We start from the raw sequence: 27500 nt of genomic DNA, 5'->3' as shown, positions 1-27500 counted from the left end.
TGTGGATTTTCCTCCAGAAGAAGAGCTTGAAGGCTGTAGGCTGAAACAGCCCAATATTTTGAGTAGAAGGGTTATTATCAAAGGTAAAAGGAGAGATCTAAGCGTCTTGAGACGGTTCAGCCAAATGAAATAATGGAAAATGACAGGGTGGTGATGAATTCACAATTCAGATGAGAAAGAGTGCATGAATAAGGTAATTCTTGAAAAGCCCGAGTAGACGGCGTGAAAGTGGTAGACCCGGAAAGGAATTGACTCAGTAGAAGGAAGCAAGGCGTGATGCGTGATCCGGCCTCCAGCTTGTTCGGGGGAGCGCGCTGAAATCTGCGGTCAAGTAGAGCGTTGTTTCACCGATGAAAATTAAAGTAAATCCGCTATATTTTATTAGAAATAATAATTGTATCTGTACTGTTTAACATACACATTATTTATTTTTTTATACTTTCATTCTCATAATATTAAATAAATCATAGAGTTTTTAATTTTGGTTCTTTTGCAAATATCTTTACTTCAGAGTATATTGTTCACAATGCCAGTATTCCCCTCCAAAGTGTCATTTAAAGTGCTGAGCACTCATTCCACAAACCTCTTCGTGCATCTTTCGAAATCAGTGCCATGATTCAAATCCCAAATATACGCCTAGCAGAGCCTCTGTAAACATGACCCAAAGGGCAGGCAATACAATGTGTTCCCGTTACCTCTGGTCCAGGGAGCGACCACTTTATCCAATATAACTTTCATCGTAGTTTTCCGACGTCGCTGTTTGGTTTTCTACAACTATTCTTGATCATTCTCTAGGGCATTGAAAAGTTACACTGTACCCACGTCTTTTGTTTCGAAGATTATTGTATAGTATAATATGTAAATTAGGTAGCCTATGAGTCCTCTGTGTAATTGTAAAAGGCGCCTGATGTGTAATTTTGTTTTCTAAACAGGGACCTCATCCATGATTGAGCATTCTAAGTCCGAATGCTTTTCTCTGGAACCAAACCCTGGTTGAGGAAAAGACATGATGTTAAAAGAAAATATCGAAGAATGATGGAGTGAGTGTGCGTGCTTTCGTTTTCGAAAAGTCGTGTCCTTTTGAACTTGCTGCCAACAGCGCGTTGCGTGACTCTGCATAACATTCACCCTCTAACACAAAACAGTTTGTCTGTGAACCATTACTGTCTTGCTTGCGAAGTGACCTAGTTTTTTTATTCATATTATTTTTTGACGTGTTTTGCTTGTCAGTCACGATTATTTTTCGTGGACCCTCAAAGCTGTATGATAACCCTTCTGTCTTCGTCTTGACATGTATTGCATAATCATGCTATGTTTGACAATACTTTCTCGAGTGTACAAAGAAGTTAATATTTAGGAAATGTCAAAGAATGTTAAGATGTTCACAATAATAAAACTTTGTGACGGTCTTGAACTTTATATCGATACTTTACAATAAATAGTTGCAAATATGTTAGGTACTTAATTGTTTTGATGGTCAGTCCACGTAACCTATCCAAATAGTTATGAAACTATACTGGAGTTACGACATTTCAAAAGAAAGGTCACACATTGAGTATAATATCAGTCTAGTTGATGTAAGACCTGCATTAGTACGAAGTAATTATGACTATCAAGAGTCGATTTAGAATTTGGTTCCTAAATAGTGGCAAAATACGTCACTACGGAAATCATAGTTCATTTCTGAACGCCGAATCGATGGAACAGGAGAGCCACGTGTGTAATTGCGTAAGATTCTTTATATCTCGAAGTAAGGTATGTCTTTTTTTATTTATTTAGATCTCAACCTATTCATTTGATGAAACGAGAGTGTTCTTTCTCTGAAAGAAAAACTTGGCCAATATTTGCGGAAGAGGAAGAACAACGACCCGAGACCCCTTTCCGACCTCCACGAAATATTCAATTCCGTACCACTTGCGAATTCGCATCTTTGGAAACCATCCCACCCACCAGTATCGCTCGTTACCGAACCGACTACAGTCGCTTAACGGCCTTCGTGTGAACTCCGGCGGCGCTGCGTCTGAAAATCTCGCCTGTGCGCCGCGAATCTCACCAGCACCACGCGAAACGACGGACGATCGCACTAAAATTTGAAATCAAGGCATCTCTATCGGATATCAATGGCTGCCGTCTCCGAGGGTGTGGTGGGTGGGTAGGTGCGGCTGCTGATTTGGGGGGTGGGGGGAGGGGAGGTCGGAAGATATTGCGGTTTTCTCGCTAATCCATAAAGAGCTTGCGAAGCTTCGCGCGCCTCTCCCCCCCCCCCACTCCCCAACTCAATGGGGATTTTTTTTTTTTTTCCGAATCGTCCTTCCTTGATGCTTTTTTTTTTTTTTTTTTTTTTTTTTTTTGTTTTTTTTTTTTTTTTTAAAGATTTTTTCTTTCTTTCTCTTTTAAGGGGGGGTGGGGTTCGTATCTGTGATACTGGAAGTTTTCTTCGACTTGAAGGGCGTTATTGTTATCGAATGCTGGGCTGCGATATCGAGTATTGCTGCCAATTCTGAGTATTGAGCGACATAAAGAGTTCGCTCAAATCTGAATTGATTGGGCGTCCCAAATTCGGGCGTCCGCGAATACTTGTCTATATTATTCAGCTTTTTTCTATTTATTTATTTTTTTTATCAGAAGCTATAGATAGTTATGGCCGATATGATACGTAGAATGTAGTGTACAGTGTTGGCTTTATGTCTGTACCTAATATATATATCATATATATATATATATTATATATATATATATATATATATATATATATATATATATATATATATATGTGTGTGTGTGTGTGTGTGTGTGTGTAAAGGACAAGTATCACCGAGGAAAAGTGAAACCATGGAGTGGTTGCTAGGCCTTTCGACACACAGTCCTTTATTTTACTTTTATATACATTCAGTATATATATATATATATATATTATATATATATATATATATATATATATATGATATATATATATATATATATATACATATATATATATATATATATATATATATGTATATATCATATATATATATATATATATATATAATATATATAGTATGTATATATATATTGTTTCGACTTGTTCCTTTTTTTTTTTAAATCACTTTTACAGACCTTGAGATCTTTCCTCGGCCTGGTTATCGCACTGACTGTCAAATGTCGGCGAGCATAGGGCATAAGGAAATTCTTTTATAATTAAAAGGTGAACATCAGCACTCTCCAACCTCACCACCATCCAATCACCGATGTGCTTTATTGAACAGTAAACCACATATATTTGTCCAAGTAGAATCTCATAAGCATATACAAGCAGACCGACACATTCAAACCAACTCTTCTCCTACAATTTCTGTACTATTCCCATATTGCAAGATCCCCATAGTGGGGGGTTAGTCAATGCACCCTCATGTTGTGCACTTTAGGCATTACATAAGCTTCTTTGCAGCGTGCCTTTGGCCCCTAGCTGTCACCTCTTCCATTACTTTTACTGTTCCCCCTTTCATATTCCTTTCTTCCACCTTACTTTCCACCCTGTCCTACCAATTATTTCATATTGCAACTGCTTTGTGGTTTTCCTGCTACACCTTTCAAACCTTTTACTCCCAATTTCCGTTTCAGCTCTTAATGACATCATAGGTCCCAGTGCTTGGCCTTTAACCTAAATGCTATATTGATTGATAGTGCAGGACAGATAATAATGGCTTATGCAGCGTTTTGGTTCTAGGGCAACTGATACCAGGACAACTCATAACAGGTATCAATCTTTTCATTTAACAAATAACCCACTTATAAATTCTTATTGCTAAAGTAATAAAGCAAGTTTTTAGTTTATAGGTGTGACATTAATGGTTAAACTCTAATTAATGCTTAGACCTTTAAATTTCAAATTTCATGCTAGTTACTGTTCGTCCAGTTAACAACTCACAAACGGTCGCAGCTTTTCAGCGAAATTAATTTATTTTAATATTTAGTACTTGTCAAGTCAGTTGGTTTTGTACTTTTCATATTTTCAACTGTGTTTCAGTTTTTTTTAGCCCTCACAGTGCCATATGATATAGAATCTCAGTGACGAGCTAAGCTAAGCAGATAAATCAAGAAAAGTCTGGCTGTGTGAAGTAAAGATTTGCAGACTGCGAGTTCAGATGATGGCTGAGGAGAACCCATCAGAAATAGTATCTTCAACAGGGTAACACTTGAACACTTTCACAGCGTTGAGTGCATGAAGTGAACTCGAGAATTGTCCTTGTTTCTATAAAAATTTCTATAAAAGCCAAATCCTTGTTGTCACAACAGACCGCGAGGATTGTGATTGTGACAGAATGTTCTTCTCTACAAGATGAGGCGTTGGTTGGACTGCCAGCAGCATCAAGTTTATCAGAAGAATTCGTCTGTGGCGACATCATGATAGTAGTGGTCCCCTGTTCCATCAGAAAGATATGGTTTTGAAATCCTATTATTGTATTGGATGTGTGAAACAGGGGAACCATTTTTTGCAATATGATACTGGTGTAGAAGATCAGGAAAGAAAGCTATTTTTCCCCTCTTCAGCATGTCTGGATGATCATGTTTATATACAATCAGCGTTGAAATAGGTAATCTGAATGTACCTCGTGTTATGGGTTATCTGACATGAGTTTCCTGGGAAAGAATTGTCCTGGTAGTCAGTTGCCCTGGCACGCAACATTACATGTACAGCTGGTCTCATTCCTTATAGACTTTGGAGAATCTCCTGCTCCTTATATATTCGAAAGAAACTAGCATAAGACCCTGGCAACCTAATTCAATATTTTTAACTTCCCTAGAGTAGTTTTGTATTATTATTATTATTATTATTATTATTAAACCGGTCTTTACGTAATGTTGGTTGGGTTCAGTCTATTGGCGTTCCTCAGGGATCTTTAATCTCCTCCCTAGTTTTGTACTCTCTCATGAATCACCTTATTTCCCGCCTCATCTATACGCAGATGATTCTACTCTTCACAAGTTCATCTCTTTTCCATCTCAGCCATTCTCAGAGACTCGTTTTCATTCGCCATAGCCTGGTTGAGGTTTTAGGAGAAAGTAGGAAAGGTGGCCTGGTGGCATATTCCCGAATTGTAGCAGACTATCGACACCTTCCTGGACATTCCCTGTAAAAAGCAGGACGCTATATCTTAAAAACTAACCATAGGATCTTCTTGAAAGTAATCTCATTATATTTCCCGCTCCCAAATACCATTAAAAGAATTTCTTAAATTAATCTAGCCTAACTTAACCCAACCCAACCTAACCTAACCTAACCTAACCTAACATTGGGGATGGTACAAAAACCAGGGCTTGTGCAATATGTGAATACGTCAAGCCGCTGGAATGAAAATAACCTTTAAGCCGACAGTTTGACAAATTGAAGGTGTGTGTCTTTGCTTCTAAGGGTTTCAGGGCCCTGCTGATGAATCGGTAAAACAGCTATTTGTAAAATAATTGCAGTTATGGGACTGTTGGTCACTGGAATTTGACTATAATACAGCAGCAGAAAAGGTGCGTGGTATAGTTACAGTTGCGTTGGTTCACATGTAGTTACCTTTTGTTGGGATCTGCAGCTTATATATATATATATATATATATATATATATATATATATATATATATATATATGCATACATAGATTTATGTAAATATCTACACACACCCACCCAACACACACACACACACATATATATATAATATATATATATATATATATATATATATATATATATATATATATATCACACACACACACACACGCACACACACACAGAACAGACATATATATATATATATATATATATATATATATATATATATATATATATATATATATATAAATAAATTATATGTGTGTGTGTGTGTGTGTGTGTGTGTATGTGTTTGTATGTAGATATTTACATAAATCTATGTATGCATATATATATATATATATATATATATATATAATATAATGTTATATGTATAGTATGTGTGTGTGTGTATGTTTATGTGCGGTTATGTAAGTTAGGATTTATGTATGGTAATTATTTATTTATTTGCATCGATGGCAAAAATGAAGAGAATCTTCAAGTGTTTTGGAGAAAGATGTCTCACTCACAAGAGAGACGGGAGCAACTCCGTTTCATCTTGCTTTGTGTAGCCTCACAATAGAATATACCTTCCATAACATCTTCCCCCCAACATTAAATAGTCACATCATATTTGCTCCGACACTTTTGGTGTATTGATGTAATAAACATTAACTTTCCAAGACCAACAAAGCCTCGCGTTTACCACGGTCTACAAGGGTGAATATTTACAAACCGGATCAATGGCTTCAGTTCACACAGAGACGAGTACGAAAAAAAAAAAAAAAAAAAGAAAAAAAAAAAAAAAAAGTGCACTATTTTCGCGCAGTGTCCTAGACTTTCCGACTCCTCGTGTCAAGTGCAGCTCTTCTCCATTAATTATGAGTTTTTGTCGGGCGAGGTGTCAACAGAAATGCGATCCACATAGCTGCCACACAACAGCTTGCACCGAGTAATTGAGATGGCTAGGCAGCGGGCGGCCGGCCCGCCTGCTACTTGGTGGGGGGCGCTTGGTTATGTGATATTGTAATGGAAATGACATCTGAGGCTTTTTTATGCGCTTAGTGACATGCGAGATATTACATTCGTGTATTTTGTTCTTGCTTGTGTCCTTGCATAATGGCGTGTAAATTGTTAGTTGGATATATATATATATATATATATATATATATATATATATATATATATATATATATATATATATATATTATTCAAAAAACGAAACCCAATCATATGGAACAAGCCAACAGGGGCCACTGGCTTGAAATTGAAGCCTTCAAAGAATATGGTGTTCATTAGGAAGAAATGAGAGGAAGCAAAGTATAATATATCAAAATGTCCAACTTTAAACAAAAAAAGAAAATAAATTAATACATAGATAAAAAATGCATTAAAATGTAAGAAAAATAGTATTAGGGTGGTATAATCTATAGCATCGTCGGCTGAACATCTGTAGTTCCAATAACACGACAATCTCTGGGAGGCTGTTCCACAGTTCAAGAGTGTGAGGAATGAAGGACCTCGAGAAATGAGTAAGTTCGACAGCGAGGAGGCACATTTTTACTGCATATTGGTGCTGCTGGTCAGCGAATCCGGTTGCTCTCGGCAGGTAAAGGTGATCAGGGACTAATTGTGAATATCAAAGATCTCTGTTGAAATGCAATTTGTGGAAAAGTGACAAACGAGAGACCATCCGTGTAACTGTTTCCTATATGCATATTGGCTTCCAGTTAAGGTTCTACGTACTTGTATAGTGTCTTAAGAAAAAGTTTTTCATTAATTTTTGGTGGGCACAGGGATATTGGAGATTGCCCTGTAGTTACTGCGTCCTGCAGATATGCCACTCTTTGGAACTGGCACTGTAATGCCAAACTTGCGCTCATACGCAAAAATACTACGTCAATATGAAAAACTTTCTGAAAAAAAAGAAAAAAAAAACAGGAAAAGGAACCATCAGGATCTTCTCCACCTTTGCTGTCAAGATTATCCAGAATTTTAGAATTATCACTACCGATATTATATTCAATTACAAGATCGACGTTGCTCTGAATCCAAGGGAAGTACAACCACTATGTAAAAATTATACTGGATCCAGTGAATGTTCCCGAGATATATAGATGGATTGGAAGTGGAAGTTTTTTCGGTCCCTGTCATATTCCCATTAACACAGTTCCCGATGCGATAGACATCCCAATTCCCTTCCCCAATAAAACAAGGATAGGATGGGAGGGAAAACAAGGGGCGTAGCCCTCAAGAAAGCCATAAACCTGTCTACTGAAGGACAGGCAATAAAGAAAACAGAAAAAAAAAATATTACTCCCACAACTGAGGGATGAGAGCGTTTTTTCTCCTTTGTTGGTTATAGAGGACTTTAAAATCAAGTCATCACTTTAAAATCAAGTCGTCACTTCCGCCAGAGAATGAAGTAACTTATATTTTTACCAATTTCTTTGGTCTGTTTGTGTTTAGGATATTTCATTGGTCTGTTCGTATTCAGGATATTCCATTGGTTTGTTTGTGTTGAGGATATTCCATTAGTTTGTTTGTGTTGAGGATATTCCATTGGTCTGTTCGTGTTTCGGATATTCCAAAGGTCTGTGTTTAGGACATTCCAATGCTCCGGTTGCGATGAGGATATTCCATTGGTCTGTTTGTGTCTAGGGTATCCCAATGGTCTGTGTTTAGGACATTCCAATGATCTGGTTGTGTTGAGGATATTCCATTGGTCTGTTTGTGTTTAGGATATCCCAATGGTCTGTGTTTAGGACATTCCAATGCTCTGGTTGTGATGAGGATATTCCATTTGTCTGTTTGTGTTTAGGATATCCCAATGGTCTGTGTTTAGGACATTCCAATGCTCTGGTTGTGTTGAGGATATTCCATTGGTCTGTTTGTGTTTAGGATATTCCCATGGTCTATGTCTATAGAGGATATTCCAGTGGCATGTTTGTGTTTTAGGAAATTCCAATGAAATGTTCTTTTTGTGTTTAGGATATTCCAAGAAGGGCGGAACAGTATTGGGTGAAATGGGGCAAATATTTTCTTTGGGTGACCTTGCTTTGATCGGCTATTCTATTAGATTTTGGCTCCGAGTGTAGGATTTGTTGCCCTACAAACCATCTACTGTGAGCTGACTTCCACCTCAATTTAATAATCTTGAGATGGTTACATAAAATAAATACTTTTCTAATTCTGTCCACCTTTTGTTGAGGTGTTCCTCTAACCCAGGTCTTTGTCGGTTCAGCTCTTTGCTTATCGATACGTAATTGAGTTTTGAGTTTTCTTTTGGAGCTTCGCTTCCTATTGATTTAGTTTGATATTTTGTTCTGTGATATGCAGCTTTGTCTGTGGTTATCCTTATAGTTGATGAAATGCAAGTTGCGAAAAATTGGTTCGTTAAAATTGGAACTCTGTAGAGAATATACGTGCTCTTTGTCCACTTGATAGCAGTCTGTGAAGTAATTTATAACAGTAATAAAGGCTCATCTTTGTAATTTTGTGTATGTAGTGACAGTACAATTGAACAAGCCGGTGGATATATTAAATATATCCACCAAGACATTTCTGAGATGGTGAGGATTACGGTTGTGATGATTTCCGTGTCTACAAATAATAATGCCATTTGAGCTGATTTCTTGTAAACGTTAATCACTAGACAAAGTTCCATCACAAATATCAAGGGAATTTTTGTTCAGATCCGCTCACCCATTCTTGAGATAATGATTCCAATACCTACGAACAAGCAGGCGCAGCTAAAAATATAATACTCCCCAGTTCATGAATCAGCGTTACAGTCGCACTTGATGTATGAATGGTCTAGGTCAATTTAATCCTTCATCTTAATCACATACCATGCCATGTCATCCATTTCTCCCGAAGAAGAATTTGGAGGCTTTTAATACAGTCCTTTTATTTATTTATTTGTATTTTTTTTTTTTTTTTTTACGAGCGACTGGATGGAGCTGCCTACTATAAATATGCCAGGAAAAAGAAGTCTTCCCCAGGAGGTCACTTACGAAAAGAACAATTTCGTGTGAGGAGTTGCCATATATAAAAAAAAAGAAGTAAGCGTGTAAAAAAAAAAAAAAAGTAAAGGAGCAGTCTACAGAAAAACCAAGAGTCAAAATTTTTATCTTAAAATGGCATCGTTCTGGGTTGTTCGTAAAGCCCCGGAGATTCCAAAGGAAATCCCTAGAGGGGGAGAAAAGTCCTCCTCGCAAAATATGCGCTGGGAAGAATTTATAGCCCGTATTCTTAGAAGCAAAACTTACGGGACGATCGTTAGACGGGGTTGAATGGTTCCCTTTTTCTGGAGCAAGCGGGACAAAAGCAGACTTCCGAAGAGGAAGGATTAATGACGGCCTTCATGACACGGGCGCCCTTCCTTGTTGTGACGCAAGTCTATGGATAAAATCAATCAATCATGATCCTGCCGGGAAGTGACTTGCCTGCAGAGAATGATGAATTATGGCGTTGCAAAGACGAGTGAGGTTCAGCTAAAGCACGAATACTTAATAATTCTTATGGGATGAAATTTTCAATGAAGCAAATAACATCTCTGAAAATGGATTCTCAGCAAGTCAGTAATGTGTTTCAGAACTCAGAATTAATAATACTAGCAAACACGTATTAAAAAAAATTATTTATGAAAATTCGTAAAGTACCAAAGTCTACGGTCATAACCAGCCTCGTTTCACGGGCAGATTCAGCTCCGTTTCAAGGAATCCCTTCTCACCCCCACCCCTTCGGAGGGTGGGGGAGGTAGACCATTGTAGACCATCTTAAGGGATTTCACTATAACCCTGCCAAGTTTCATGCCCATCGGACCTGCCGTTTGGCCGTGATTGAATGACAGACGGACTGACAGGCATTACGTCCATTATAGTAAGATATTGAAGCAGCAAATTAGCTGCACTTACACATCTGAGGTCTTGAATAAAAGCTAAATTCGGACTGAAAGCTTTGGACATCTTAGACTGAGAGTGAAGAAGTAATTACCAAGTTTAGTGAGGACATTAAGTAACTTTCAATGTTGGGTCATTATCTCTTATCAAAAAGATATTCAACTTGCAACCTAAACAGCCTGTTATAACATTTAATATCATGTCTCTTGTAACGTCTGTTCAGAATACTTTCCTTTAGCCTCGACAGAAGTTTCCTTACAGTAGGTTGCAGATAGACGAATACAGTTGGTACATAGTGCTTGGCAAGAACCTCATGTATTTTCGTATCATATCGAGATTCTTACTGTACAACGTATAATGCTGTATAAAACCATCAACTATGATCGGTCGCGTTTCAGTTGCTCACTAGATACGGAAGATTGAGGGGTACGTCCCATGCCTCCGGAAAGTGCTACCAGATGTTCGATCCATGGCTAACTGTAGCCTAAAATAAGATAAAAACTACTGTTAAGGGTTGCAATTTGGCATGTTCGATGATTTGAGGGAGAATGATCACAATGCCAATTTGCACAAGCGTTTTCTTTTACGGAAGACTAGAAAAGTATTTATTTACTTATTATTGCTGGCGACATTTATATCTCCTTCGAACATATTCTGATTTTGAATGACACCGACAGTGGGGCTGAGAAATCTCGAAGTAATGTGGATAAAAAAAAGAACCATTCTTTAATTTTTAATCTCAGTTGGTCTAATATTACTTCACATTGTCGTCCGAAGTGCCCCTTCTGGAAGGAAGAAGGAAAGCAAGTGAAGGGAACAGAAAAGAGAGAGCAGGGACTGGGCTCTTCTCAAGCAAGAGAATGCCATTAGCTATCGGATTCGGAAGCACAGAGAGAGAGAGAGAGAGAGAGAGAGAGAGAGAGAGAGAGAGAGAGAGTTAAAGGAGACGTTTATTGCATTCAGAATTTGCTAAACGTCCGCTGATATCTATGCCAGGCAGTTAACGCCACGTAAGCTGATGTTTATTGCTGGAATTCGTCATTTCCTGCGTGTATCGCTCGCACACAGCGCAACTGTACGGACTTAATGCCATTTATCTTTCCAGTTCCACAGCTTTCAACTTTATTAGTCGGGACGTCGTGAAATTTGCTGAATGAAGCCCGTGGAACGAGATGCAATTATGATTCTTATTTTTCCCGCCTGAAAGTTTAGCATTTCGTGGATGCGTCCGCTTAAATGGCTGTTACGATGCGAGAGCTTTCCGTGTTTTCTCTTTCAAATACTCGTTTTGTTTAAGTTTGTCCAAATCTGAATAGAAAAGAAGTTCTAAAGGAATTTGATTTTGGGGTTTCTAAGCCCTCAATGTGTTGGTATCTTTTAATCATCAAAGATCTTACAGCCATGTTTTAGCACCTTATATTATATATATATATATATATTATATATATATATATATATATATATATATATATATTATATATGAAACAAGATTCCTCAGTATATCAGCTCTTGATATATATATTTTCTTAAATATCAGATTGTAGATCTCAGTCTTGGCAGCAGTGCTTGTTGTTATAAATTTCTCCAGGGAGACTCTGATTTAGTGGGTTTGAGGTTGCCTAGGAGTTGGCATTATCTATAGAGATAAATGTCGTTTCTTCCGAGAGAGATTCAGACATATGTGTCATTTTTTCCAACAGGGATTCAGACATGTTTTTCATTTCTTCAAACTTCGGACATATGTGTGTCATTTCTTCCAAGAGTGGTCCAGACATACCTATGTGTTTCATTTCTTCCAAGACGGCTTGAGACAATATGTGACATTTCTTCCAAGAGGGCTCCAGACATAATTGTGTGTCATTTCTTCTAAGAGGGATTCAGACATATGTGTGTCATTTCATCCAAGAGGGATTCAGACGTGTGTCATTTCTTCAAAGAGGGCTCCAGACATATGTGTACCATTTCTTCAAACTTCAGAGATATGTGTCATTTCTTCAAAGAGGACTCCAGATATTATGTGTGTCATTTCTTCCAAGGAGGGTTCAGACATATGCGTGCCATTTCTTCAAAGAAGGGTGTTCAGACATATGTGTAATTTTTCGTACCAAGCTTTGAAATGTTGATACACAACTTTCCTATAGGTATTTGGTGATTTGAGTAAAAAATTTTGGCTGATGGGACCAGAGTGCGTTTAGCTGTGGGATATGAAACGACGAGCGAGACTCTTCTTTCTTGCCTTTCTCTTTTCTTAGTTCCTCATTTGACAAAGTAGCCTGAGTTCGCTCCACGCTGTTGCCAATGCGGAACCAGAGGAATTTATTTCTGGTGATTAAAAATTCATTTCTCCATATAATGTGGTTCAGATCTTGCAATAAATTGTAGCCTGTAGGTCCCGTTGTTAAGTAACCAATTGGTTCTTAGCCACATGAAAAAAAATCTAATCCTTAGTGCCAGCCGTAGGAAAGCTGTTAATTAGCTAATTGGTGTGATTATACTTATTTTTTCTATTTTCCTTTTGCCGTTTAAGATATCAAGAATGGAATATTTTCCATTAAGAAGGAACAAGCAGTGCTGAAGAACGGTTTCTGTCTGGAAATGTAATTTAAGAAGTCCTAGAATATCATAAATAAAAAGGAAAATATAGAACAGATAACATTTCCTTATCACAGAGGAGGAAGAACTACAATCTTATTCTCATTCATATGCAATTTCAAACATGTACGTGGAGACGGACTTGGGATTACTTTTATTTCTTTTTCGTTTATTGCCTCACGCATGCGTAATTTTCACGGGAGTTGGACGTCTTCCTTTAAAGGTTAAGCAACATTTGGATGAACACATTCATAGGCACTGAAATAATTTCTGATTCTTTTTTCATGTCTGTCTGGGAGAGATTGGCTACCCAGATAGATTCAGACCATCCTTCTCTCTCTCTCTCTCTCTCTCTCTCTCTCTCTCTCTCTCTCTCTCTCAAAAATGGGAATGTTGTTAAGGCACTTCAAAACAAGAAAAGCTGAACACATGATTATGCTTTATAAAACATATGTTCGTAGTCCACTTGAATATTGCAATATGATATGGTACCCACACTATCAAAAGGATATTGCACAAATAGAGAGTGTACAAAGGTCCTTTACAGCTAGAATAGAAGAAGTTAAGGACCTAGACATTAGGGAAAGACCTACAAATCTTAAAATTCTATAGTCTAGAAGGAGAGCGAACGGCTACCCAGATAGATTCAGACCATCCTTCTCTCTCTCTCTCTCTCTCTCTCTCTCTCTCTCTCTCTCTCTCTCTCTCTCTCTCTCTCTCATCAGTATCCATTAATATTGTATAATTAAATCTTAAAGCCTATTTACATCTATATAAAAAAGATAATCTTTCCTAAAAAAAATTAGCTGAAAAGTATCCAACCTAGCCGTCTATTTACATACTTATAAACCGCTAATAACGGCATTAAGTGGGACTTTAGCTCCATCTAACTCATCATTATCCAGTTTGTGGCGTTTAGAAGTAATTTGGGAACCTCTTCCCTCTTGATTTCGTCCTCCTCCCCACCCACCCCCTGTATCCTCCCACCCAACTCCCATTATGCCCTCCCTAACCGCCAATCTAAATTTCATTAGAGGAAGCCATAGGTTCAGACAGATCCCCTCAGAGTTGCGGCATAAAATTGAAAACCTGCACACAGGTTATCAGCCGAGAGTGGTTTAATGGGGGAAATGAATAGGCCATTTCGCATTGGAATAGGAAGAGGTAATGGGGATGAGACGTGATTAATGGAGAAGAGAGATAATTAATTGGTAAGGAGGAAATTAACAACCATAGAATAGGCAGTCGATTGATATGAGAATGGGGAAGATCGATTGTCTGTGAGGAAGAGTGCATCAGATTTACAAAGGAAAGGGGATATATCAATTTAATATATCATACAGCGGAGAAAGAGAGGAGTCTTCGAGGTTGGGAGAAAGTTTTTTTTTTTAAGGAGAAAGAAAGGCAGATACTGAAAACAAAGAAGTCTCAGAACGAAGAGGGACTTCTATAAAAGACGAGAGAGGGGACGAGTCAGGTTATGGGAAAAGCGAGAATATTTACGAGGAAAGTGAAAGTCAGATTTAGAGGAAGGTATGTATGCCTCATTCGGATTTGAGATGTTCAGTTTCTGGGGGAACACAGAAAGACAGTTCATCGTCGGACTGAGCAAGAGTCATTTCTGGAGGGAGGTGAGGCAGTTCCTCAGAAGATAGAACTACTGGTGAGGGAGTTGAAGAAGTCGGCTCACCAGGAAACTGCTCTGGTATGTGAGGACGGTGAAGGTGTTTGTGCATCAGGGGATGTATCAGTGTCAGCTTGTGTTGAGGGATTCAGTTCATCAGAGGAAGGGAGGGAGCCAGTTATCTAAAGAAAGTGAGTGACGAGTTCCTTAACCGAAGTGGGAAAGCCTCGAGTATTGAAGAACATTTGAGAGGCTGTTCATCAGGTGGAATTGAGAGAGCTAGTTCAACAGGGAAAATGAAAGAGCCTGTTCTGCAGGGAAATTGAGAGAGCCAGTTCAACAGGGAAAATGAAAGAGCCTGTTCTGCAGGGATATTGAGAGGGCCAGTTCGTTTAGGGAATAGGGAGAACCAGTTCGTCTGGGGATTTAGGAGGGTCGGTTCATCTGAGAGAAAGGGGCTAGTAAGTTTTCAGAGGATTTGGAGAGCCCAGTTCATCAGGAGAAGTGGGAGAACCAGTTCATCAGAGCAGGAGAATTGGGGGGTTTGAAAGGACAAGTTCATTAGGGGAAGTGGGATAGCTAGTTCATCAGGGGACTTGGAAGGGCAAATTTATCTAGGTTAGTGGGAGAGACAGTCCAGACAGTCCATCAGGAGAAGTCAAGGCCAGTTCTTTGTGGGAACTAGTAGAGAGAGCATGTTCATTAGGGTCAGTGAAAGAGTTAGTTCCTTGGTAGAGCTGGAAGAGTCAGTTCATCCATGGAATTTGGAGAGCTAGTTCATCAGGTGAAATGGAAAGAGCCAGTTCAATAAGGGAGCTGGGAGGACAGCAGGGAATTTGGAGAGCCCGTGCAGTACAGAAGTGGGAAGATGGTTCGTCAGGAGAAGTGGTAGAGCCAAATTTGGGCAACTGGGGTAACCAGTTCAGCATGAGACGTGGGAATGGGTTCATCATAAGATAAGAGGTGTCTGAGGTAGTGTGGTATATGACGAAGCAAGATCACCAGGGGTGTGTGCGAGTACGTGAAGGAGGTGAGAGAAATTGGACATCGGGGAATAATGTTTTATATTGTGGTGAAGGATTCATTCCGTCAGAAAAAGTCAGAGAGCCAGCTCTTTAGGACATTTGGATGTTTCAGAGAAAGTTAGTGGAGTAGGTGATGAAGCAAACTCATCATGAAACTGGATGAATTAGTATGTGCAGGAGATGAGAGAAAATGAGTATCATGGAAGTAATATGATCATCGTGTGGTGAGGGAGTCTGTTCATTAAGGGAAGTGTCTAGGATATTGGTGCAAGAGATGAAAATATCAGTTGATGCCTTAGGGGAATCAAAAGTATCAGATTGCTGCGGTGAGGGCACCAATGCATCAGAGAGAGAGAGAGAGAGAGAGAGAGAGAGAGAGAGAGAGAGAGAGAGAGAGAGAGAGAGAGAGAGACCCCGGAACACTCGTGTACCTTATCCCAGGAAACCGTGAAAGCTCTCCGTAAAACATTTTGATAATTGTTACCTGCCTCGCCGGGATAGCTCCGAATTTAATGTCTTGGTACACGAGTTTGAGATTTCCCTTGAGGTCAGCGGCTATTTACAGTCAGAAATAATCTAACATGTCTCTGAAATGAGTCGTTTTGTTTAAATAAGGACCCGGCATTTCCTTCTCATTTAAATGCATATACATTTAGTCTTATTGAACCTTATGTAAATCCACCCACACACACTAACATATGTGTGTGTGTGTGTGCATATATATATATATTATATATATATATATATATATATATATATATATATATATATAATATATATATATATATATATATATATATATATATATATATATATTATTATTGAAAGGACTAGATTATTTTTATTTGCCTTTATGAATTTAGATCAGCCTTGTTTTTCTAGGTTTAATTACTAGTTTTTAAGAATCATTTTGTGGCAAAATAGCCTTTGTTTTGGATGAGCATTTGTTTATTTTATTTTTGAAATTTAAGTGTCCATTGTCTCGTCATTTTAAGTGTTTAGCGTAAAGTGCTTAATTTAACGTTTCTCAGTGTGGTTAGGCGCCTCCTCCCCGTTTGTTTATATTACCGAACTATCGTTTTAACGATTGTTTCTTCTTTTTTATATACACGAGTGTTTATGAACGCGTCTTGGTGATGTCTGGACGTTGGTGCTCGGACAGTTCAGTTCGGGCTTGAGCACTCCCTTGATATCACACCTTGAGCAGCATACTGATTTGGATTTTGGGTGACGATTATTTGGCTGTTTATTTTGGACGACGATTCTTTGGATTACGCTTTGGATCCTCGCCTTGGTCTGTTGTCTGCAGGCTCTCTTGTCACCTGCGACTCGAGTGTCTCCTGCCTCGACTTGCGGCTTGAGTACTCAATAAGGTACTCGCAGGTGTTCCTGTCACCTGCGACTTGAGCCAATCCTGCCTTTCCCTGACGAGGAGGAATTCCCAGGGAATTGTTGCCGTCGCTTTCGTCTTCAATCAGCTGCTATGGTTTTGGGAGCTTGCTAGCTCGTGAGATGGCCTGTAGGGAGGCTGACGCCAGTAAGTACAGCGTGTCTCTGATTTTCGTTTGGGATCGCTTTCCCTTTATGGTAATACTCTGGCGTTCAGGACCTGCCCTGATAGCTGTTATGGCGAGTGGATCACGGCCCTAGTTTTGTCTCTCCTCTGATACATCCACTGAAGTGAGAAGAACTATAAATCAGTTGATTATTATTTTAATCTTATAATATATATACATATATATATATATATATTGTCATATTTGCATCGAGACTATATAACGTCATTCAGTAGGTCTATTATAGACAAGGTTTTGTGTGCTTAGTTTTGTGTTGATAGGTAGGATTTATAATGGTTTTCCTGTTTTATTTACTCTGTCTTCCTTCTTTCTTGGAATTAGTATTAGGGTAATTTTTGGTCTGGCCAGCTAAATTGTTGGATCCAATCAAGTTTATTATTAATAACGGTTATTTCTCCTGTCTTTGTTTGGGACTTAGCTTCTTAGTTTTAGGGAATCCAGTGTGTTTCTAAGGACTGGTATTTGTCCTTCCTGGTTATCAAGTTATGTTATTTGTCATCCGACAAGGTTGATCTAAATTGTGTTATTTAAGTATTAAATATTGTTAAGTTTTCTTGAGTGTTTGTTTCCGCTGACCTTTAGCACTGAGTTACATTTATTACTGACAACAATTATTATAATAAGAACTTTTATAACAACCCCAAGGGTTGTAACAATTCCCAAGGGTTGTAACATATATATATATATATATATATATATATATATATATATATATATATAGATATATATATATATATATATATATATATATTATATTATATGTAGATATATATGATTCAATTACCTGGAAGCTATTGCAGGCATTTATCAATTATCTGGATTCTGCAAATATTATACTCTTATTCTTTTCATTTTTTGCAGTGTACTTGGAAAACTCAAAAAAATATATGTCCCATAAAACAAAATGAAATATCTTCAGGGCAATTAGGTATTAGATGAAAGTAATCCAGCAAATATTACATGTAAATAACTAGATTACTGAGAGAGAGAGAAAGAGAGAGAAGATTACTGAGAGAGAGAGAGAGAGAGAGAGAGCAGAGAGAGAGAGAGAGAGAGAGAGAGAGAGAGAGAGTCGATAATTGAATGCGAAATTGATACTTCAAGAGACGTTATAAAAGTTGATTTACCCAAATTCTTTTATGATGAAATGCGTCACGGGTGTGAATTATAATCGGAATATTTATGTTGTAATGTTGACCATTAATATATGTAATATTCTTTCTTTCACTTTATCATCTTCAGTTTTATTGTGACGTTCTTGTATAGATGAACGCCTTACGTACTACAGACTAAGATGATTTTTACATATTGCTAGTGTTTTTATCAATATGATATATATATATATATATATATATATATATATATATATATATATATATATATATATATATATATATATATATAAATGTACGCATGTATGTACGCATGTATGTATCCACTTATGTTATTGAACCTACATTTACTACGAGTGTCTTCAGTGCTCTACCAAAAAAGACAAAGAACTGCCAAATAGTCTTAGAACATTACTCTGTTTGTTTCCTGATGTTACATAAATATGTGTATCGTCTCCTCCACCAACTGGGAACGACGCAATCTCGTCTCCTCCACCAACTCGGGACGACACAATCTCGTCTCCTCCACCAACTCAGGACGACACAATCTCGTCTCCTCCACCAACTCAGGATGACGCAATCTCGTCTACTCCACCAACTAAGGGACAACGCAATTTCATCTCCTCCACCAACTCGGGACGACGCAATCTCGTCTCCTCCACCAACTCGGGATGACGCAATCTCGTCTCCTCCACCAACTCGGGACAACGCAATTTCATCTCCTCCACCAACTCGGGACGACGCAATCTCTTCTCCACCACCAACTTGGGACGACACAATATCTTCTCCACCAACCCAGGACGACGCAATCCTGTCTCCTCCACCAACTGGGTACGACGCAATTTCATCTCCTCCACCAACTCAGGACGACGCAATCCTGTTTCCTCCACCAACTGGGTACGACGCAATTTCATCTCCTCCACCAACTCAGGACGACGCAATCTGGTTTCCTCCACCAACTGGGGATGACGCAATCTCATCTCCTCCACCAACTCGGGACGACGCAATCTCGTCTCCTCCACCAACTCAGGACGATGCAATCTCGTCTCCTCCACCAACTCGGGACGACACAATCTCTTCTCCTCCACCAACTCGGGAAGACGCAATCCTGTCTCCTCCACCAACTGGGGACGACAAAATTTCATCTCCTCCACCAACTCGGGACGACACAATCTCATCTCCTCCACCAACAGGGGACGACGCAATCTCGTCTCCCCCACCAACTCGGGATGATGCAATCCTGTCTCCTCCACCAACTGGGGACGATGCAATTTCACCTCCTCCACCAACTCAGGACGACGCAATCTCGTCTCCTCCACCAACTCAGGACGACGCAATCTCGTCTCCTCCACCAACTGGGGACGACGCAATCTTGTCTCCTCCACCAACTCGGGACGGCGCAATCTCGTCTTCTCCACCAACTGGGGATGACACAATCTCTTCTCCTCCACCAACTCGGGACGACGCAATCCTGTTTCCTCCACCAACTGGGAACGACGAAATTTCATCTCCTCCACCAACTCGGGACGACATAATTTTATCTCCTCCTCAAACTCGGGGTAATGCAATCCTGTCTCCACCAACTTAGGATGACACAATCCCATCTCATCTTCACCAACTAGGGACAATACAATCTTTTCTCCACCAAATTGGGATGACACAATCTCATCTCCTCCACCAGCTAGGGAAAACACAATCCCTTCTCCACCAACTGGGGACGACGCGATCTTGTCTCCTCCACCAACTCGGGAAGACAGAATCTCGTCCCCTCCACCATCTCAGGAAGACACAATCTCATCTCCTCCACCAACTAGGGACAACATAATCTCTTCTTCTCCACCAACTCGGGAAGACGCGATCTCGTCTCCTCCACCAATTCGGGAAGACAGAATATCTTCTCCTCCACCTACACCTCCTCGGGATGACGAAATCTGCATCTGGGACAAGATCGTAGTGATACGGAAAAAGATCAGCCCAGCAAGGTGAATTATTAGAAGTAAAGAGTGAACAGATTTTATGTCAAATAAAAGAAACTTAATAGGGAGGATTAGGGAGGAAAAGTCGTAATAGGAAAGATTCATCGGAAGGATTTGTTAAGGGAAGACTTATGAGCCTCATTAGGGAATGAGTGGGAAGCAGATGAGTGCCTCTGAAGCATCCCTCACAGAGCAGCTTTTAAAGACGGACATTAGAATCCATTAACTTTAGTTCCTTTCTCCCAGCCTCCCCCTCGTCTCTTTCTTCTTCCGCTTAAGTTGTTGGTCCTTTACACACACACACACACACACACACACACACACACACACACCACACACACACACATATATATATATATATATATATATATATATATATATATATATATATATATATATATATAGTATATATAGTATATATATATAGTATATATATATATATATATATATATATATATATATATATATATATATATATATATATATATATATATATATATATATATATATATATATATATATATATATATATATATATATATATATATAGATATATACATATATCTATATATATATATATATATATATATATATATATATATATATATATATATATATATATATATATATATGTATTGAATTGCATTTCATGTTTCCATGTATTAAGATTCAAGTATTGGCGTGTATCGTTTTTATACATTTTTACTTGCCCAATATCCTATTTTTTGCTCCCCGGGGCCACATAAGAAAAATGGGCGGCCCATTCCCTTGATGGGGAAAGGGAATATTTTGGAGTAGGCGTTTATATTTTCTATGGCTATTCTTCGACCACTCTGAACTATGACGGAGTGGCGCCCGTTATCAGGGAAGTGGGCGTTGAATGTCTTAATGGAATACACGGTTTCGAAACTATAAAAAAAAATTAAAGCTGACGTTCCCTCGTAAGGGTGACCATACCGTAGGAGGCATTAATATTTAGAACCCAAATATTATAATATTTTATACAATATTCCATGGTTCACTGTCCATAGCCATAGGATGAAAATGAAGTTGTTTACCAACAGAAATAGGTCCAACAAAATGAATATATTGTGGCCTACTTAATAATCGCCTACCTATTCTCTTTAAGGCGTTCATTTTTCTATTTACTGAAGCAGTTAAATTGTAATAGAATTTTTAAAGATGCTATTGAACTAAAATTAGATTATTGCTCCATTTCATCGTAGTTTGAAGAGAGCCACGTGTTCGAGAGAGAGAGAGAGAGAGAGAGGAGAGATAGAGAGAGAGAGAGAGAGAGAGAGAGAGAGAGAGAGAGAGAGAGGAAATAAATTACGCTAAATAAATTAAGAATTTCACGACTAAAATACTGGCATAATTGGTTACTTTTTATACGACCTATAGTGGCAACAAATATTGCAGAGGGCATTCTCTCTCTCTCTCTCTCTCTCTCTCTCTCTCTCTCTCTCTCTCTCTCTCTCTCTCTCTCTCTCTTGAATTTCGAAGGAGGAAAACTAATAGGAAACCTCCTCAACGAAAACCTCATGAAACACCTTAGTGTACTGAACATTCAAGGGAGGAACACCCAGAATCTGGTTAGTAATAGCATTGCAGGCAACAGTGACAGTAAGGGAAACTAATAAAGCCACCGAGGACAAAAGAGAAGATAGAAAAGTCTCTCAGAGTGGCGCAGTTTAATGCACAATCAATTCGGAACAAAGTAGATCTCTTCAAAGCATAGATTGCAAATGAGGAATTAGACATAATAGGTATCACAGAAACATGGATACAAGAGGCAACAAGAGACTTCGTAGGAGAGTACCAGATTGTTGGATATAAATTGTTCAAAAAGATAGACTCAATAAAAAAGGTGGTGTTATGTTATATATTAGGGACCACCTCAGTCCAATGGGGTGTAAAATTACAACCATGCAAGAAGTGATTGGCATCAACTTAAACAGCCTAGGAAGGATGATAACTAATACTAGTGTACAGACCTCCCCACCAATCACAAATGTCCGATGAGGAGCTGTATGCACTACTAGGACAAGAGATAAACAACAAACTGCATAATAATGGGAGATTTCAATGCAGCAGTACACTGGGACACGATGACCTCCGCATCAAACGTAGAAGGAAGGAGATTTTTAGATTTTGTAAAAAATAAAAAATAAATTCCTCCACTAATGGGTTGACAAACCTACCATAGGAAACAGCATACTGGACATCGTCCTATCAACAGAAGTTAATCTAGTGTCTGACCTTTCAGTAGGTGCAAATCTAGGCAAAAGCAATCATAAAATGATCTAATTTCAAATTAATGTTCAACATAAAAAAAAAGGAAGAAGATATTACTGAGATTAGACTACCGTCGACAAGACCTAAAAAAGCTAAAGGAGTACGTTAAAAATCTAGAGTACGACGAGAACACAGGCATAGATAAACACTGGGAAGCCTTTCATGAGGAATACACAGAAAAACGCTCTAGGTGTATAACATTAAGGCAAATACTAACAAATGGCAGCCCTCAGCCTAAGTGATTCAACAGAGAAATAAAAAATACACCCAACACCAGTAGAAGCAAGCAGCAATAAAGAAGTCTGTAGATTGGTGGACAAACTAGTAAGAAATGCAAAGATAAATGAGGATAAGAGAGTTGCATCAGTCTTTAAAGAAAATCCAAAAGAATTCTTTGCACATGTTAATCCTAGGAAACCAATAAAAAATAGCATAGGTCCCCTAAGGGACAATAGAGGTAACCTGGTGAACTCAGACTTGGAAAAAGCAGAGACATTGAATAAGTTTTTTACTAGCGTATTCACAACTCAAGAAACTACCTCAATGCCGGAACCTGCTATTAAATATGAATGGGCAGGACCATTGGTCAAAATAATATTTACAGAAGAGGATGTTAAAAAAATCATAGACAAACTCAACGAATTCAAATCTCCTGGCCCGAATGGGATTCATCCAAGAGAAATTAAAGCTAATAAAGGAGATAGTTCCTCACCTATATAATCTCTACAGGAAAAGTGCTGAAAAAAGAAAGGCACCAAAAGGATGGAAACTAGGAAATGTGCCCCCAGTTTTCAAAAAAAGTCCAAAAGAAGAGCCGGGAAATTATAGACCAATCTGCCTAACGTCGGTCGTTTGCAAGATTTTTGAGCCCATAATTGCAGATCAAATTGTGGATCACATTGATAGAAACAACTTGTTGTTAAACAGCCAACACGGTTTCAGACAAAACAGATCATGCCTATGAAACCTCTTGGAGTTTTTTCATAACATGCTTGGTATTTACGACAGTAGTAGAGCAATAGATATACTCTACTTAGATTTCCAAAAGGCCTTTGACAAAGTCCCACACAAGAAACTGAAGACAAAAAATTAGAGCTTTTGGAATTGTAGGAGAAACAGCAGACGGGATCGAAGACTGGCTAACTTATAGAAAACAGAGATAGAAAACAGAGAGTCGTAATAAATTGTGAAGAGTCGGAATGGGCAGATGTAATAAGCGGAGTTCCCTAGGGTTCTGTCCTTGGCCCGCTCCTGTTTTTTTATTTCATTAATGACATTGATATAGGCTTAACTATCAGGATAGCCAAATTTGCAGATGACACCAAACTAGGTGTAAATGCAGCAGACCCAGATGCAGTGGAAAGTTTAAGAAATGGTCTAATGAAAATAGGAGAGTGGTAAAAAAAATGGCAAATGCCTTTTAACGCAGATAAGTGTGAAGTGTTACAAATGGGAACAAACAACCCCCATGCCAGCTACATACTGTTTGGGAATGACATAAGTAGTGTAGAACAAGAGGAGGACCTTGGTGTCATTATTAGCAAGGACTTAAAATCCACAAAACAGTACATAAAAGCAGAAAAGAAGGCACAGAAACTAGTGGGATACATAAAGAGGCAGTTCAAATACAGAAATAAGGAAACGGTGCTGTAGCTCTACACATCAATAATTAGACCCCATCTTGAATATGCAGTACAGATTTGGTCACCCGCACTAAGAAAAGACATAAATAGATTAGAAGGAGCACAAGCAAGAGCCACAAGTTAATTCCATCCATCAGGCAAATAGGATACTGAAGACGACTAGTGAGCCTGAACATGTATGGCTTAGAAACACGACGATTGCGAGGACAATTAATAGAAACATTTAAAATACTGAAAGGCAACACAAAAGTAGACAGTAACCTATTTACATTAAACGAAAACCAGACAAGAAATAATGGATGGAAACTAGAACTGAAGAGATACAACACATCCCTTTGTGGGAACTTCTTTACATACAAGATATGTGAAACGTGGAATAAACTGCCACCAGAAGTTATAAACAGCAACAGTATGGAAGAGTTTAAAAGAAAGCTAGACAAAATAATTAGGACACTGTGAAAAGACAGTAAAACCTCCTCCTACTGATAAGTGAGCACACGATGTCTCCTCGGAGGGACTTTGAGACATCCTAATCCTCGTAACTCCTTGTAACTCACTCTCTCTCTCTCTCTCTCTCTCTCTCTCTCTCTCTCTCTCTCTCTCTCTCTCTCATAATTCGTTACAACACATGTTCTTTTAATCAGGGGATTGGATAACAGCATTCTTATATCGAGGGACATATGAGGATTCCCTAAACCTTCAGAGAAAAATTAAATCCAATCTCAAATTTGATGAATATTCGGCTTTGGATTTCAAGGTAAATAGGGACTGTAATCAGTGGAAAGCGCAAGTGGGGCTATCCAAGTTTAAAGAGTGATTGTAGGAGCATAGACGAGGGTATTCATAACAACCATCATGTAAGAATAAGTACTTATTTAACTAGAAGCTTTTAAGTGGAAGTGTCGTACAGGCATGACGAAGAGTCTGTATGCGTGAGTATGGAAATATAAATATCAGTATATAAGGGGACGCGTTTAAATAAACGTTAATGTGCTTAAGGTTGGTTATGTAAGTGTAAATCCATTTTTAATTTAAAGCTAACCCGTTAATAAATAATATAAACCACGCCAGCTGTAGAGTGCGAGCTAAATTGTATATAGTGTAAGGTTGCATGTAGAAAAACTGAGGTAAGAAATAGAAATGTTATGGCATCGACTGTAACTTGTCAGGTTAACAACTTGAAGTGCCAGATGAAATATTACTGAAGTGTAGGGTACACGATGTGAAGTTTGCACTTGAATCCACTGCATATGAAAAAGTATTAGGTAAGCTGCATCAAGTATAAAGTAAAGGATTCAAATTTCAAGTTTAGTTTAAGAAATGTAGAGTTAGGTGATCAGTTTAAAACGCCAGATAGATATCTTGTATAAATTGAGAAAAACGCAAGAGGGTACGCAGGAGAAAGCAGAGATTAAAAAAGGTAACACTTTATCCGATAATTTTGGTAAAAACCTATAATACCAAAGATGCGAAATTTGATAAGAACGTAAAGTCAGAAAATATATTTCCTAAGATCAAACATTAAAATAAATTAGAAGGAAGGTAATAAACATTTGAAGACAAACAACAGCTTACTGATGGCACGTGCTATTTTTTTTTACATTTTTACTCCAATAAATAATTGATGAATATCCTATCCTAAAATTCCTATATGTTTGACTCAACGTAAAACACCTTTTTTTAGACCTGTTTAGGCTTTTCATAAGGGCTTTTCTATCACTCCAACAAGAACAGCATAAGCAAGAGCAAATATTAGAATAATTAGAAGGAAAGTAATATACCTTTGAAGACAAACAACAAGGTCTCGTATTCTCATATTCGCATCTAACCATTCTCAAGATGCGCAGCAGACAGCGGACGTGAGCAATGCAAAGTGTAATGTAAGCCGAGGAGGCAATAAACGCTGAGTCTGAACCAATAAAACACGTAAAGTGCGTCGCATAAACTTGGAGACAATATACATCGGGTGTAAGGTGAGCCTATCATTTTCTAGGATAACAATACAGATTATATGGGGAAAGTCCTGATAAAGTGTAAAAGAATAATATGCAAGCATAAGGTGTGTTGCATGTAGAGTAACAAGGAGTGATCCGACCTACAGCTTACTCGTGGCTCGTGCTAAAATCTACGGTCAAAATCCGCGTTGCTTCACTGACGAAAATTAAAATGAATACGCTATATTTTATTAGAAATAATTGTTCTGTGCTGTTTAACATGCACATTATTTATTTTTTTACATTTTCACTCTAATAAATAAATCATAGATACCTCATCCTAAAATTCTTGTATCATTAACTCCACAATAAACACCTTTTTCAGCCATTTTTAGGCTTTTTCATAGGGCTTTCCTATCCCCCACAACAAGAATAACATAAGCAAGAACAACAGCAACTACAAAGTAGTTTGTAGGTTTACTTCCCGAGTAATCGAAAAGATTATATATGCATAAGAAAGTGTGTTCTGGTGATTATTTGATGCGACTCGTTCTGATATGATCGGCGATATTCCCTTTAATATAGTCACTAATCACAATTTGGGGGGGGGGGGGGGGGGGGGGCTATTGGGGGACGGTTGGTAGGAAAGTTCTATGGAAAAGCCTAAAAAGGTCTGAAAAGGTGTATTTGGCATTTGGTCAAATATAAAGGAATTTTAGGATAGGATATGAATGATTTATTTATCAGATTGAAAATGTAAGAAATAAATAATATGCATGTTAAACTATGAGCCAAGGAATTCTGCAATGTAAATGGGAGACAGATGGAGGAGGAAATAACAGATAATATAAGTGGGAGTATAGATCACGATAAAGGTGAAGTTGAAAGCTGTATATATATATATATATATATATATATATATATATATATATATATATATATATATATATATATATATATATAGGTGTGGCCACAAGAAGGGTTGAGCCTCTGGTGAGAATTTGGCTAGTACCGTGCTGTATTCTAAATCAGCAGGGTCGACTGGTGAGCAGCAAACTACGGTCAAACAATGGACCTTGCTGATGGTTAACAACTTCGCTTCTTGTGCAGGACACTAGATTTCAACCCAACATGATTTTATATTTATTTTGATGCTCCATTTGCCAATGTAGACCTTAGCAGTGATACAGGTATTTTAGATGATTGACTCTGAGGTGCTACAGCCACAGTAGAAAGTGGCATTTGCTTGGAAACCCG

The 27500-nt window shown here is 38.2% G+C and overlaps 2 protein-coding genes across 3 annotated transcripts in view; both read left to right on the top strand.

Moving 5' to 3' along the window:
* Nucleotides 1-27500, top strand: part of LOC135220497 (hemicentin-1-like) — a 669901-nt gene that overhangs the window by 314552 nt on the left and 327849 nt on the right. The gene's annotated exons all lie outside the window — the stretch shown is intronic.
* LOC135221144 (uncharacterized) lies at nt 18826-20381 on the top strand. The gene is made up of 2 exons (XM_064258969.1): nt 18826-19954; nt 20077-20381. The coding sequence occupies exons 1-2, from the start codon at nt 18826-18828 to the stop codon at nt 20379-20381; spliced, it is 1434 nt and encodes a 477-aa protein (XP_064115039.1).

Source organism: Macrobrachium nipponense, chromosome 2 (genome assembly GCF_015104395.2).
Source record: "Macrobrachium nipponense isolate FS-2020 chromosome 2, ASM1510439v2, whole genome shotgun sequence".
Classification (NCBI taxonomy): domain Eukaryota; kingdom Metazoa; phylum Arthropoda; class Malacostraca; order Decapoda; family Palaemonidae; genus Macrobrachium; species Macrobrachium nipponense.
Note: the sequence above shows the minus strand (reverse complement) of the source record. Positions and strands in the feature narration are given on the sequence as shown.

Coding starts and splice junctions, on each gene's coding strand:
- LOC135221144 (XM_064258969.1), top strand. CDS start 18,826: ATGTTACATAAATATGTGTATCGTCTCCTCCACCAACTGGGAACGACG. Junction 19,955..20,076: donor ATCTCCTCCTCAAACTCGGG/GTAATGCAATCC, acceptor CTCCTCCACCAG/CTAGGGAAAACACAATCCCT.